At 50.4% G+C, this 13,283-nt stretch overlaps 1 protein-coding gene across 1 annotated transcript; it reads left to right on the top strand.

The window, feature by feature from the left end:
• Positions 1 to 1,108: 1,108 nt before the first annotated feature.
• On the top strand, positions 1,109 to 13,281 carry ROGDI (rogdi atypical leucine zipper). Its single transcript, XM_068146978.1, has 11 exons — positions 1,109 to 1,185; positions 3,471 to 3,542; positions 5,210 to 5,292; positions 6,660 to 6,714; positions 7,193 to 7,273; positions 8,124 to 8,219; positions 9,443 to 9,541; positions 9,986 to 10,099; positions 11,315 to 11,364; positions 11,785 to 11,911; positions 12,445 to 13,281. The coding sequence occupies exons 1-11, from the start codon at positions 1,144 to 1,146 to the stop codon at positions 12,484 to 12,486; spliced, it is 861 nt and encodes a 286-aa protein (XP_068003079.1). The 5' UTR covers positions 1,109 to 1,143; the 3' UTR covers positions 12,487 to 13,281.
• Positions 13,282 to 13,283: the final 2 nt, after the last annotated feature.

Below are 13,283 nucleotides of genomic sequence, written 5' to 3'. Positions count from 1 at the left end.
CTGATTACAAGGGGGTTGGACTGGATGACCTTTGGAGGTCCCTTCCAACCCACTCTAGGAATTTGGGTAAATTCCAGCCTCCTTAGGCAGAAATGGCTTTGAGCATCTGAGCTGAGAGGAGGATGAGGACTTTGCTTTACAATTAAGAATTGCTGAGAGATGGAGGTCCAGGAACTTTCTGGTGTTGATGACTTCTTACATTATCTAAGAGTTGGTATCCTGGTGCCCCAATTGCTCAGTCTGGAGTGTCCTTCCTTCTAGTGCTTGGGTTTTTTGAGGGCTAACAGCAGCAGGTGCAATGTCCCAAGGCAAAATGCCTTAACTGAAGTGTTTGCAAGCTCCAAAATGTTGCTTTTTGATGATCCAGGCAGCATTTCCTGTGTAAGAGCAGGTGTTCAGGTACTGAGACATAAGGGGTTAATGGTGATTAATGGTGTTGCTTAATTAAAATGAATGACGGGTGCAGGAGTAAGGAAAACCTTGACTTTCAGCACTGACTAAAAGCAATGCAGAAAGTGCTGGAGCAAGGAGTGAGTTGTGGTCACAGCAGAAACTGCACTCGGGGAAGCTTTACCTGCGCTGTGAATGCGTTCCCTTTGCCAACCCACGTTGCTGATGTGTAGATGATGATGCTGTCTGCTTGGCCACCTCTCGATAGCTTTAACGTCACTACAGACTTATTTCCATTCCGAAATTTTGAGACGAAAGGGGCGAGAGTAACAAATCTTTGCCCCTTCTTGAGGGTTCTTGCCTGTAGCTCTGGTTTGTCTTATCCGCTCTGCAGTCGGCCAGGGTCAGTAGTGCAACTCAACCTCCTTCATTTTGCAGCAGGTCCTGGATCTCCACGCTGCAGGTGTTGGCCGGTGCCGTTAGCGGGGCTGGGGGGATGCGGGCGTTCTCTGGCAGCGGCTCCTGCCGGCTCCCAGGCCGCAGCCTCCGCTCTCCCTGCCGGCGCCCGTGACGTCACCCCGCCCGCCGCGCCTCCATTGGGCGGGCAGCGCCGCGCTGCCCAACCCAGCGCCGCCTGGGCCGCATTGCCGGGCGGGGGCTGAGCCGCGCGGTGGGCGGGCTGGGGGCGGGGCCGGCGGCTGGGGGCGGGGCCGGCGGCTCGGGGCGCCGCAGCGGGGCGGGGCTGCCGGCGGGATGGCGGCGGCGATGACGAGCGCGGCGGAGCGGGCGGTGCTGGTGAGTCGGGCAGGGGCAGCCTTGCCGGCGCCCCGCAGGCCCCTTCCGGCTGGCGGGGCCCGGGCCGGGGAGCCGCGTCTGCTGGCTGGTTTCGGGCAGTGGCCAGGCCGCTCTCTGCCGTCGGCTCCCGACGCCTCGCCTGAGGCGCGCTGTGAGGGCCGCCTGGCGACAGCTGCGTGGTCGGGAGGCAGCTGTTCGGCAGGCTCGCAGGGCAGTGCCTGGGCACCGGGCTGTGGCGCCAGGACAGGCTGTCGGGTCAGCCCCGGCCTCCGTTGCCGTGCTGCCCCCAGGCCCGCGACGGGACGTGGTCTGCTCCAGACCCTTTGCCATTACGTTCATGGTCTCCGCTCTAGTGCTCTCTCCTTGGGCAGTGCGAGTGTAGGTGCCGTGGGCCCCGGGTGAGTCCGGGGCAGGTTCCTGCAGGAGCCAGTCCTGCTTACGGTAAACAGTGAAATGTGTTACACGACCTTGCTTTTGTCGCAGTCTGATACGGTGTTGGGTGGAAGAGCAGAGCTGGTAACTGGCAGGCCTGTCAAAGCAGTCTTGGCTATTTGATAAAGGTAGGAAACCTATGTTGCAAACCTCTTCAAGTGGGTCAGCTGCAAGAAGTAATGAAAGGCTGCTGTCTAGGGAGAGAATTTTAGAGATGCAGCCAGACTGGGTGGAAAGCTGCACATGAAAACCAGCTTTTTCTCGAGTTCATGTGATTGGGAATGCTGGGACTGGCTGTTGTCAAAAATACAGATCATGGCATGTTAGAATCACCAAGTGTTAGGGGTTGGAAGGGGCCTCCAGAGAGCATCCAGTCCAACCATGTGCGACCTGCACTAGATTACGCGTTCTGCTCTGGCAGGGGGGGTTGGACTCTGATCTCCGGAGGTCCCTTCCAACCCCTAACATCCTTTGAGCCCCAGGGTAGCGTGCATGTGTAGTGTACAGATACAGTGAATGAACCTGTCTTGGTGTGAAGGGGAAGGTGTTTTGCTGTGGGTATGAAAGACCAGGGGTGATGTGAAGTTGAAACATCTGTGTGTCGAGAGTGGGGTAAAGGCTGCGCTTTGCCTATAGGATTTCCTTCCTTTGGAAACCCGGAGCAGGGCATTACAAGTAATGAAAGCAGGAGATCTACTCTGTCAGCATGATGGCCAGAAGCAAAAGCAGGTAGAAATGGTGGATCCTACACCCACACTGATTTGAAGGATAACAGGGATTCCTACCTAGGGTTGTTGTGTGTACTTGTTTTGGGTGAGCATCTGTGGGAACAAAACCTTCCTTGTCCCACTCTTTGTTCAGATAGGTCTTGCGTAAGGTGGTGACACATGAGCCAGTTTCTCCCAGAGAGCAGCAACTGTCTAGCAGAGGAACCACAGGCTTACACTTCTGAATTTATCACACCTTTCCAATTTTTCTGTGGGCAAATTGCTCAGTTCCTTCCCTTCTAATACTTTCCACATGGACAGTTTCATCCCTTGCATAATTTAGCAAGTGGCAGTCTTGTTGTTGTTGTTGTTGTTCCTTGCTTTGCTTCTGTCCCCATTTCTCTCATAGCCTTCTGCATGAGATCTTGGGGTTTAATGGGAATGCTTAGCTGTGGTTCTCCTTTCTGCAAACTTCTCTGTGGCAGATTAAGACCTGAGATGTCACATCATCAGCTCTGAACTTGTTTGTTACTGAATTTCCCCAAGTGATTGGGAATCCTCAGCCTTTCTCTCCCACTACCCACTTTCCAGTTTAGCTTGCTTTATTTTTAGGCTGCTGCTGCATGCTACAATGCTCTTGGAGGAAGGAGGAGCATTTTAGTGTTGTCTTTGTTTCTCACCATCTAATTGGCAGTAAATTTGTCTTCAAGTTGAGTCTGTTTTGCCCAGGACTGTGGTTGGTAAGGATACCTCTCTGTATCTTGGCCCACAAGTTTTTCGTCTTACTTCATCCCCCTATCATGTTGAGGGCCAAGGTCAGCCCACTCCAGCAGCTTAAGAAGGTGCCCTGGATTCTGAAGCAGCAGGGTCTGTACTTTACTCTGAGGTTCACATCTAGTGCTGCCTGTTCTTCCCCAACTCTGTGATCGTTGGCACAGTGATTTGTGTGAATGCTGCATCGTTAGAGTCAAAACAAGAATGAAAACAATTCATTTTGGCTGTGGGGGAGCAGAAGACATCTTTGTGATTTAAGCATCACAGCCACAGCAATATATTTAGAATTGAAATAATTTTCCTGTGTGCCTGAGAGATTTATTTCCAGTGTTTGAATCCTAATGACTCCACTTCTGTCTCTCCACAACGTAGGAGGAAGAATTCAAATGGCTTTTACAAGAAGAGGTTCATGCTGTTTTGAAACAGCTGCAAGACATTTTGAAGGTAAGGTCAATTTTGAAGTTAAGGTTAATTGGCTTCACCTGACTTTGTGAGTGCCTTTGCTCTCCCATGTGGGAATGGTGGTAGATTTCCCCTGCATGGAAAAAACCCGTGGTGGGGGGTGCACAGAAAGGTCCATTGGGCATGCCTAGTGCTGTCCCAAGTGCTTGCTCGTGCTCTGATCTCAAAGACTTGCAGTGAAGCTGATTTCCAAGAGATCTCTCAGTTCACTGTGAGGACCTCTCCTATGAGGACAGACTGAAGGAGTTGGGGCTGTTCAGTCTGCAGAAGAGAAGGCTCCGAGGTGACCTAATTATGGCCTTCCAGTATCTGAAGGGGGCCTACAGGAAGGCTGGGGAAGGACTTCTCAGGATCTCAGGTAGTGATAGGACTAGGGGGAATGGAATGAAGCTGGAGGTGGGGAGATTCAGGCTAGATGTGAGGAGGAAGTTCTTCACTATGAGAGTGGTGAGACCCTGGAATGGGTTGTCCAGGGAGGTGGTCGAGGCCCCGTCCCTGGAGGTGTTTAAGGCCAGGCTGGATGAGGCTGTGGCCAGTCTGATGTAGTGTGGGGTGTCCCTGCCCATGGCAGGGGGGTTGGAACTAGATGATCCTTGTGGTCCCTTCCAACCCTGACTGATACTATGATACTATGATAAAAGGCACAGTGGAGGCACCCAGACCTCTCTGCATTTAGGCATTCACCTAAGAGAGGAATATTTCCTGAAACAGAGAGTCTGGATCTGCCTGTAACTGCCATGTGATGGTAGAAAAAAGCCTGGCAGCCTCTAGCTGACAAGCTGCTGCTTGTGCAGTAAATGATAGTATGCAGTCTCCTCCTCTTGGTGCACCTACTTCTCTTCTGGTACCTGCCCCTTTCTGAGGTGTGGAGTGTTCAGTGGAGCCTGCAGCACCTTTTGCCAGCCTAAGCTGCTGGATTTAGCTATTTTCTAAGCAGCCAAAAGGGATTGTATGCAGGAGAGCTCAGCACTCTCCTGGGTCAGTTTTCAATAGGCCCAGCCCCATAAGGCTGTGAGGTTCTGATGGCAGTTGGTGTGTGGTACAAGTGCAGAGATGTGAAGGTGAGGTGTGGGTGCTGGAGAAGGTTGAGGTGCTGTAGTGTTGACCCAGGATGTGACTCGGTAGCAGATGACAGTAACCTGGTAAATGTGTATTCATAGAGTCTGGTTTCAAAGAGTTTGTTACAGCCTTAAGGGTGAAGCATGACCAAAGACCAGCCACCAGCCCCTAGAACCAGTCAGGAGCTGGTTTCCATTCCAGACTTCCCATGGGGGTAAGGGGCCTGCTGTTCAGCTCGTGGCAGTGCACTGTGAAAGGGGCAGCACTGCATTGCCCAAGGGCATGCAGGGCTGTGCTGTGCTGCTGCTGCAGCCTGCTTGCAAGCCCTCTGGCACAGCTCTGGCACCAGCCACCTGCCCTGGAGTGCAGCACTGGAGCGATGCCTTTTGCCATGAGCTGCATGGACCGAGCCTGTCCTGCAGGAGTGTTCATGTGCTCTGCTAGATGGGTTGCAGGAGGCTTGCAAAGGTGACCATTCTGGCTGCTTGCCAGCATCTGTGTTTCTGCTCTCACTTCACCTTTATTTCTGGCTTGTGGTGCTCTGGACCTAGGTGGTCAGCCCAGCACTCACTCTGTCCTCTCTTGGGTAGGAGGCCTCTCACCGCTTTGCCCTGCCCACCAGTGGCTCAGGAGGAGCTGTCAAGCAGGAGAACTTTGTGCTGAGCACGTCAGGGTAAGTGGTGGGTGGTGGTCAGGGGGTTGCTGGTGCTCTGCCAGGCCACTCTGGTGTGGGCTGCAACTCCCGCTCTGGTAGTGCCTGCGTTGGTGCTGAGGCCTCCTGCTGGAGCAAAGGGTTCCTGGGGCACCCATGGCCAAGGTCACTGCAGCAGTGTAGTAGCCCCCCAGGGTAAAGGGGGTTTCTTTAATAGGAGATGTCACCTTAAGGGAAACACACACTCTGCTGGCAGATTAATGTGACATTCTGTGGCTGTGCTCCAGGGGCTGCCTTAGCCAGAGCTGTGCTGTTTCCTCCTGACACACTCCTGTAACATGACCATTGATTCCTGCCCACACACCAGGGAGGTGCATCAGCATGCTGCTCTTGGCACCCCTGCCAGGGGGCATTGCACTGATTCTGCATGCAGGGAGTTGTCAGTGCAAGACTGACTTGAATTCTGCATTGGCTTAGCTTCTGACTTTGGCTGTGGCTTTGCTTTCATCTCCCTGAAATAGCAATAATAAATCTGCTTCACAAAGAGCAAGCTGAGCCCTCTGCAGAAGGTGCTATAGAAGTGCAGTTCTGAAGTAGCTGTCCACTTTTTGATCTTCAGCATAGACTTTGGTCAGGGTAGCTGCACTCTGGCAGAAGTCCCAAGCTTGTGGCAAAGGTCTTTAGTCCTTAGAAACAGCCTGGTGATCATTTGATGGGATGGTGCAGCGATGCTGTAGTGGCTTTGACAGCTGCATTATTCAGATCTTACAGGCTTAAAGCTGATTCTCATTTTTTTCATTGTTACTGCAAAATGGACCTTAAAAAATGCTGATCTAAAGAGTCTCTGCTACATTGAAATGTGAAGATGGCTGAGTCCTTGAAGGCTCAGGTGCTTCAGTCTCCTCCCACTGCTAATGTGAGCCATCCTGCAGGACTTCTTAAAGGCTTTTGTGGGGGGTTTTTAATCTATGTAGTCTGTCTTTTTCCTGCTGGGGGAGGAGGAGAGAGGCAGAGTGGGGTTTGTTGCTTGCCACTCCCATGTAGCACCCTAGTGTCAGTAATTCATCTAATATCTTGTGTTTGTGCCTGCCAGAGCTGTCTGTAGTGACAAACAGGTTGTTGTTAGGTGAAACATGAGGCTTGAGGTCAGAAATGGATGTAATGTTTGAGCAGGGCAGTTAGGGGGAGGTGGCTCATAAAGAATATGGCAGCAAATGATCATGGGCCAAGTGCTGGCTACTTAAAAGTGTGTAGAGTTCACCTGGCAGGAGAGCAGCTTGGGAGCAGCTTGGGTAGCTGCTTGGGACAGGGAGGGGCTGTGTGGAGTTGGCAGTTTTGATAGGTGACTCTTGTGGCTTCTGTTGCCCAGATCTTTCTTCTCGTTGCAGCACAGACCAGGTGAAAGGTGTGTTGACACTGCAGGGAGATGCCCTGTGTCAAGCTGTGAGTACTTGTGGTGGTTCTTGCTTTGTACTGCAATCAAGGGGTGGGAATCATCCTTGTTACACTTGAATGGCCTTGAGGGAGCAGTCATCCTTAGGCTGTACCAGTGATCAGTGATCTTTGTCAGCAGCTGTTGAAATCTGCCAAGATCCCTCATCTAACCCATCCCTCACTACTTTGTGGTGAGTGATGGAGTTGACTTCCATGGGGATTTCTTTCCTTGAATATCTCTGTTATGCAACAACAAACTTTCCTGGGGGCCTTCTGAGATGAGGTCATGTCCTGCCTGGATTTCAGTTCACTGAATGCCTTTCAGCTTATCCTTTGTATTAGCATCTTCCTGTAGGAGGACTGAGATTCTGGCCATGCCAGGACTGCTGAAAGCAGCTTGCCAGGATGAGAGACAGAATGGAGTGGGACTTGCAGTGTTCTGTGCATGGAGAGTGCTTGCTCTCACATGTTGGTTCCTTTCTTCAAGGATGTTAATCTGAAGATGCCCAGAAATAACCAGCTCCTGCACTTTGCCTTTCGGGAAGACAAGCAGTGGAAGCTGCAGCAGGTATTGTTCACTCTGGATGCCTACTCCTCTGTAGCATTCACACCCCCCAGCAGTAGCTGTGGTCCTTCACTTTGTGAAAGAGAAGGTTGTGTCCATCCTACCTCAACTCCAATGGTGAAAGCTAAGGGAGGAAAGGGAGGCAGTTAAATTCAGTTATGATGCTAGGAGAGAGTGTTTGGTTCTTCCTGTTTGTGAAACACCAGTGAGCTGCCAGCACAATCCTTTATAAAGGCTTGCCTTGTGCACTGGCCTTGTGCCTGCTGTAACCCCCAGGTTATCAGGGCAGAGCATCCTCAGATGTTTTGAGTAGTTTGCTCTCATTCTCTTGCAGAAGCATTTCTTTATGCTGACACCAAACCTCACTGCATTGTGCTCTTGTAGCATAGCTGCTTCCCCTCAATTAAGGACTTAAAGGGGTGTGCCTGTCCAGGACATTGAGTGTCTTGGCCACCATTTTGCTGGCAGATAGCTGGTTTCAGCACCTGATATGGTGCCTGGTCCTCAGGACAGTTTTCCACAGTTGCTTTGTCACAGCTGAGTAGAAAAGAAGCATTCCAGGTGCTTCACTCTGCCATGGCTCAAGACTTTTCTAGGTGATCAGTGCATTTGGTACTGAGTGCAGTTTCCAGTGACTGTGTGGAGATCTTTGTCCTGCCTGAATTAAAAATGAGCATGGTGTTGGGTTGATGGTTGCTCTGGAGGATCTCAGAGGGCTTTTCCAACTGAAACAATTCCATAACTTGAGAAGCCAGCATTTCCTTAAAGCAAACAAGATCCTCAGGGAAGCCTCCATTTCCTAGTGCATATTGCAGAGTCTTTCTTTAACAGGGCTGCTTTTATACCTCTGCAGATCCAGGATGCTAGAAACCATGTCAACAAGGCCATTTACCTGCTTATGAACAGGGATGTAAACTACCAGTTCAAAACAGGCTCAGAGGTTCTCAAGGTAAGGAGAACCTGCCCCTCTTTGCTGGGGTAGGAACATGCATTTGTCTTCCCTCCATTTGTTGTTTTAAACACAGTTAATTACTGTCTTGGAAAGGGACTCCCCAGCTGTTCCTATCTGTACCTGTGTGGAGTATCCTGTGACCTCACACTTGCTGTGCAACTGTAGCAGGGCTGTACAGAAGGTTAGGGTTTAAAAGGACCTTGAAAGATCATTGAGTCCACCCCTCCAGCATGCTGGATGGTGATCAGAACAGCCCTGCCCTGCTGCACAGCAGTTGTGTTATCCTTACTGGACGATATGGTTACACAGCTCATGCTCTTCCCTCTCTGTCAGTGCTTTTGGGGAGAGAGGAGACACAAGATTAGTTAAGTACTTGTGATTTGCTTATGATTTGAAAGTGGCTTTCTCACTTTCTTGTAGCAGTTGATGGATCCCCTGCAGACCAGCTGCTGCTTGGCAGTAAAGCCCAGCCCTCTGCCTGGAAATGCTTCCTTGAGCTACCAGAGGTTCAGCTTCCTCCTTAGAACATCAAACATGAGAAAGCTAAACCTTTTTAGTCTGCCCATGGGCAAGGGCTGCTGGTAGGAGCAGCTAGGCAATAAAACTGTTTGTTTTTTACCTTTGAGTGGAAGTGGGCTGGAGAAATTAGTCACAATATAGAATGCCTTCATCCTAGCCATGAGCTCCATTACAGACAAGTGTTGCTTCCCACATTTTTCTGGAAGTCTGTCTGAATAGAGCCTTTGAGCTGTGGTTTCTGTCAGGGCTGGGCTCACAAGGAGCTGATCTCTAGTGCCCTAGCTCAGGTGGTTGTGAGCAGCAGGGAGCCCCTTCAGCAGTCCTTGTACCTGTGATTGGGGAATGGAGAGAAGTAGAGTGCAGCTTGTTGATGGCTGCTCTGCAGAGGAGCTGATGAGGAGTTTGTCAATACTTCTGTAGCATCAGTAACTGATCTCATGTTCTTCTCTTAATCTTCTAATGAACAGCTGCTCTCTCTTCAGTCCCTGCTATTAAACACTCCTGGCCTGTCTGTAATGATGCTAACAGTGGAAATGCAGGGATGTGGCAGCCACCCCTTCCCAAGAAGTCACTGCATTTCTGGGAGGGCAAGGGGGTGGGGGTGATGTTGGTTGGTGTGACACTTTGAAAAGGCTGTAAGGATTCTGCAGCACACTGTCCAGGGACTGCCACTCAGCAGTGCACTGTACATTGTCTTGCAGCTCATGGATGCTGTGATGTTGCAGCTCTCCAGAGCCCGAAATCGGCTCACCACTCCAGCCACTCTGACTCTGCCAGAGATTGCCTCTGGGGGTCTCACTGTAAGTATCTAGTGAGTATGTGGTGCCACCATGCAGTCTTGCAGCATGCAACAGCTGGATATTGTGCTGCATCCTGGGGAAAGTGGGTTTCTGAAGTGTCTCTTGAGGCAGAAATAGGGAAGTGAAGTAAGTGCACACCCTAAGCACTTCTGGCGGCTCTGTATCTTCCTGTGGGTAAGCAGATGGCTTGAATCTGAGGACTCTGGTTCTGTTATCTGCCCAGGAGTCGTGTCCAGGGATAACTCACCCTTTTGAGGGTGACTCCATCCTCTTGTCACTGTTACATACACACACCATCTGATCAAGTGCAGCAAGAGGAACAACCATTGCCTGCAAGCTGCTCAGTCTTCACAGCCTTCTCAGTGTGGCTTAGAAAAAGGCAGTAGTTTCCTAGCATTAGACATAGTGGTTCTTCCACTGACAGACTGCTTGTTTTCTCACCAGAAAATGTTCACCCCTGCTCTGCCTCCAGACATCCTTGTGAATTTCTACATTAACCTGAATAAGCTGTGCCTGACTGTCTACCAACTCCACGTGCTGCAGCCCAGCACAACCAAGGTGATGCCTCCTTTATTTACCCCCCAGTTTAAGAAGGACATTGAGACACTTGAATGTGTCCAGAGAAGGGCAACGAGGCTGGGGAGAGGCCTTGAGCACAGCCCTGTGAGGAGAGGCTGAGGGAGCTGGAGTTGCTTAGCCTGGAGAAGAGGAGGCTCAGGGGTGACCTCATTGCCCTCTACAACTACCTGAAGGGAGGTTGTATCCAGGAAGGGGTTGGTCTCTTCTCCCAGGCAACCATCACCAGAACAAGAGGACACAGTCTCAAGCTGTGCCAGGGGAGGTTTAGGCTGGAGGGGAGGAGAAAGTTCTTCCCAGAGAGAGTTGTTGGCCATTGGAATGTGCTGCCCAGGGAGGTGGTGGAGTCCCCATCCCTGGAGGTGTTCAAGAGGGGATTGGATGTGGCACTTGGTGCCATGGTCTGGTCATGGGTCTGTGGTGACAGGTTGGACTCGATGACCCTTGAGGTCTCTTCCAACCTTGGTGATACTGTGAGACTGTGATACCCCTCTGTGTCCCACTGGGAGGAGGATGTTGCACTGCTGTGTGGTGCAGTGTTCTGTGCATAAGATAATGCAGAAATGACTGCACCTGGTGGTAAGTGTCTGTATTTAGGTCTGCTGCAGACAGAACACTGCCTTCAAATCTAGCCTGCAGCACAGCCAGTAAGCCCAGAAGGAAATATCAGTGCCCCAGAGAAAGCCAGTAACTACTTTTTGCCCAGTAATGCTTTATCTTATGATACAGTGTGATAATTTAGCATCATTTTGGAAGGCCATAACTGTGTTCATCCAGTTTACATTGAAATAGTGTCTTGGGTTTTCTGAGTGGAGTTTTGATAGGTGCCTTTCTGGTTCACCTGTTGCATTTGGGTCAGCTCAGTGTCCTGTCAGAACAGAACTTAACTCTGGAGCTTTCTGCAGTGCAGTCCTTCCATAAAGGTGTCACTCCTAAAATCTGCCTTTTGTTTGTCTTCTGAATCTTCTCATCTTGTTTTTGGGGTGCTAAAATTTGGACTTAACCCCTCTGTAGAATCTTTTCCTTTGTGAAGGTGCAGGAAGAGATCAAATGAGATGGATCCCATAGTGAGAATGGAGAATTCAGGCAGATGCAGTGTATGCAGTTCTTGACATCAGGCTGCTGAAGGAGCAAACCTTCTTCTGAGCAGTTTGTTTGCTGTGTTAAAATCCTAATGACCTTTTTCTTCTCCTCCAGAACTTCAAGCCTGCTGGAGGGTCCATCTTACACAACCCTGGAGCCATGTTGTAAGTGCAGTCACTCTAAGGAGTATGCTGAGGAAAAGCTCCAAGTGGCTTTCCACTGTTGTGGTTGTGGGATCTGCTCAGTGCAGAAGCTGGGCTGAGTCCCTTGCTGTGTCTGTGAATGCATAGGTGTCCATGAGAGTGTTTCTTGAATGACTTGATCATAGAGGCCCAGAGATGTGACCTGTCAGGGTACAGCCCACCCATACAGAGCCCTGAGCTTGTCTGGAGGTGAGAGCTGTCGATCAGAATTGCCACCTTCATTTCCTGCCTTTGTGCCCCTCTGGGAAGTGGTGAAGTTACTACCTTAACCCTGTTAGATTTAGCTTGACTCTAGATCTGAGATCATCTGTGAGAGTGGAGGAGTTGTGTGTTCTGTGCTGTTGTGTGCAAAGCTGTGCTCTGCTTTTCTCCCCACTCCAGTGAGTTTGGCAGCCAGAGGTATGAAGTCAGCCACGTCCACAAGGTGGAATGTGTTGTCCCGTGGTTAAACGATGCCCTTGTCTTCTTCACAGTGTCACTGCAGCTTTGCCAGCAGCTGAAGGACAAGGTAAGGGCCTTGGAGAAGGGGCTTTGGTTTTAACTCAGATCTCCTGAAAACCTGATGTGGTGTTACTCTGTACAACTGAAAGCAAGCAGTGGAGTCGCTGTTCTGGAGCCAGAGGGCTGACTGGCACTGCCTGGTAGCCAGCCAGATGGGATGATGTGTGGTAGTGTGGCAGATGTCTTTGCTCAACTGGTGACTAGGTGGAGAGGAGCAGGCAGACATTTCTGTGTTCCCAGTCATGAGCTGGAAGCAAGGAAATGCCAGGGTGCTGCAGAGGAGGCATGGAGACTTCAACAAACTGGATTCCAGTAGGCTAGTATTCCATTCCAGCTCTGCAGCTCACCTGGCTGCCACCTTGAGCAAATAACTTCGAGGTCCAAGCCTCTTAAATGCCAATAGCAGTAAATTCCTCTTCTGCAGTGCAGTGCTGGAGAGGGTGATGCTGTGAGGTTCAGCCTTTATGCACACATCATCTATGTTCTTTCTTCTATGGCCCAGGGGATACAGGAACTTACCTGCTTCTTTTTGCTTTCTAGATCTCTGTCTTCTCCAGCTACTGGAACTACAGACCATACTAATTCTCTTTGGAGTGTCCAAGCCTTTCCAGTACTTCCAGTGTCTCTCTGTTTCCAACATGCCAGCTAAGTCCAAGTAAGCCTGAGGAGTGCTGTGGTTCACTATGGCATGATCCTCCCTGAGGCAGTGTCAGCGTATCCAGAGACACAACCTGAGTAGCCTTGTCCAGGACTGCTGCTAAGCAGGGCACCAAGCAATGGTGTGAAAGAACTTCCGCCTCTGTGTATTTTACACCTTCCAAGCCTCAGATGGATTACTCTAGTCCATTACAAGGATATGGAGCTGTGGACTACTCTCAGCAGCTGTTTGCACGCAGTGCTGTAACCAACTGCTGCAGTGTGAGCTGGCTGGGAAGAGATGAAGATGGGTTAATCAAACACCACAGAAAGTGTAGGGTGTGTTGCTCCATGTAGTGAAAGATGTTGCTGTGTTGTGCTCCAGCTGTGGCTATGACTTGCCCTTTCCTGTCCCTGGTATTGATTCCCCTTTACTTGCTGCTGTCTGAACTCCTTTATGTTTTTTCCCTGGCATCAATGTGATAATATTTTGATTTTATTCCTAAGCCCTAGTTGGGCCAATTTTGTTTTGTCCCAGGTTTAGTGTTTTGTTGTCACTGCCAGCCCTTGGAGTAGCCTCTGTAACTTGAGCACAGCTGGGCAGTCTCACATCCTATTACTAAATCCAAAGCGAGTACCATGTTGTTAACTACAATTTGCTGCATACCTGTGGATGCTACACTATGTAACTCATCCCTCTAGCCATTGATAACTGTGAAATAAAGATCCTCAGACCTGTCATA

The sequence above is a fragment of the Melanerpes formicivorus genome, unplaced genomic scaffold (assembly GCF_026170545.1).
Source record: "Melanerpes formicivorus ecotype bairdi unplaced genomic scaffold, bMelFor1.0.p_v2 SCAF_14, whole genome shotgun sequence".
Classification (NCBI taxonomy): domain Eukaryota; kingdom Metazoa; phylum Chordata; class Aves; order Piciformes; family Picidae; genus Melanerpes; species Melanerpes formicivorus.
The sequence above is the reverse complement of the archived record's forward strand: the minus strand, read 5'-3'. Positions and strand labels throughout refer to the sequence as shown.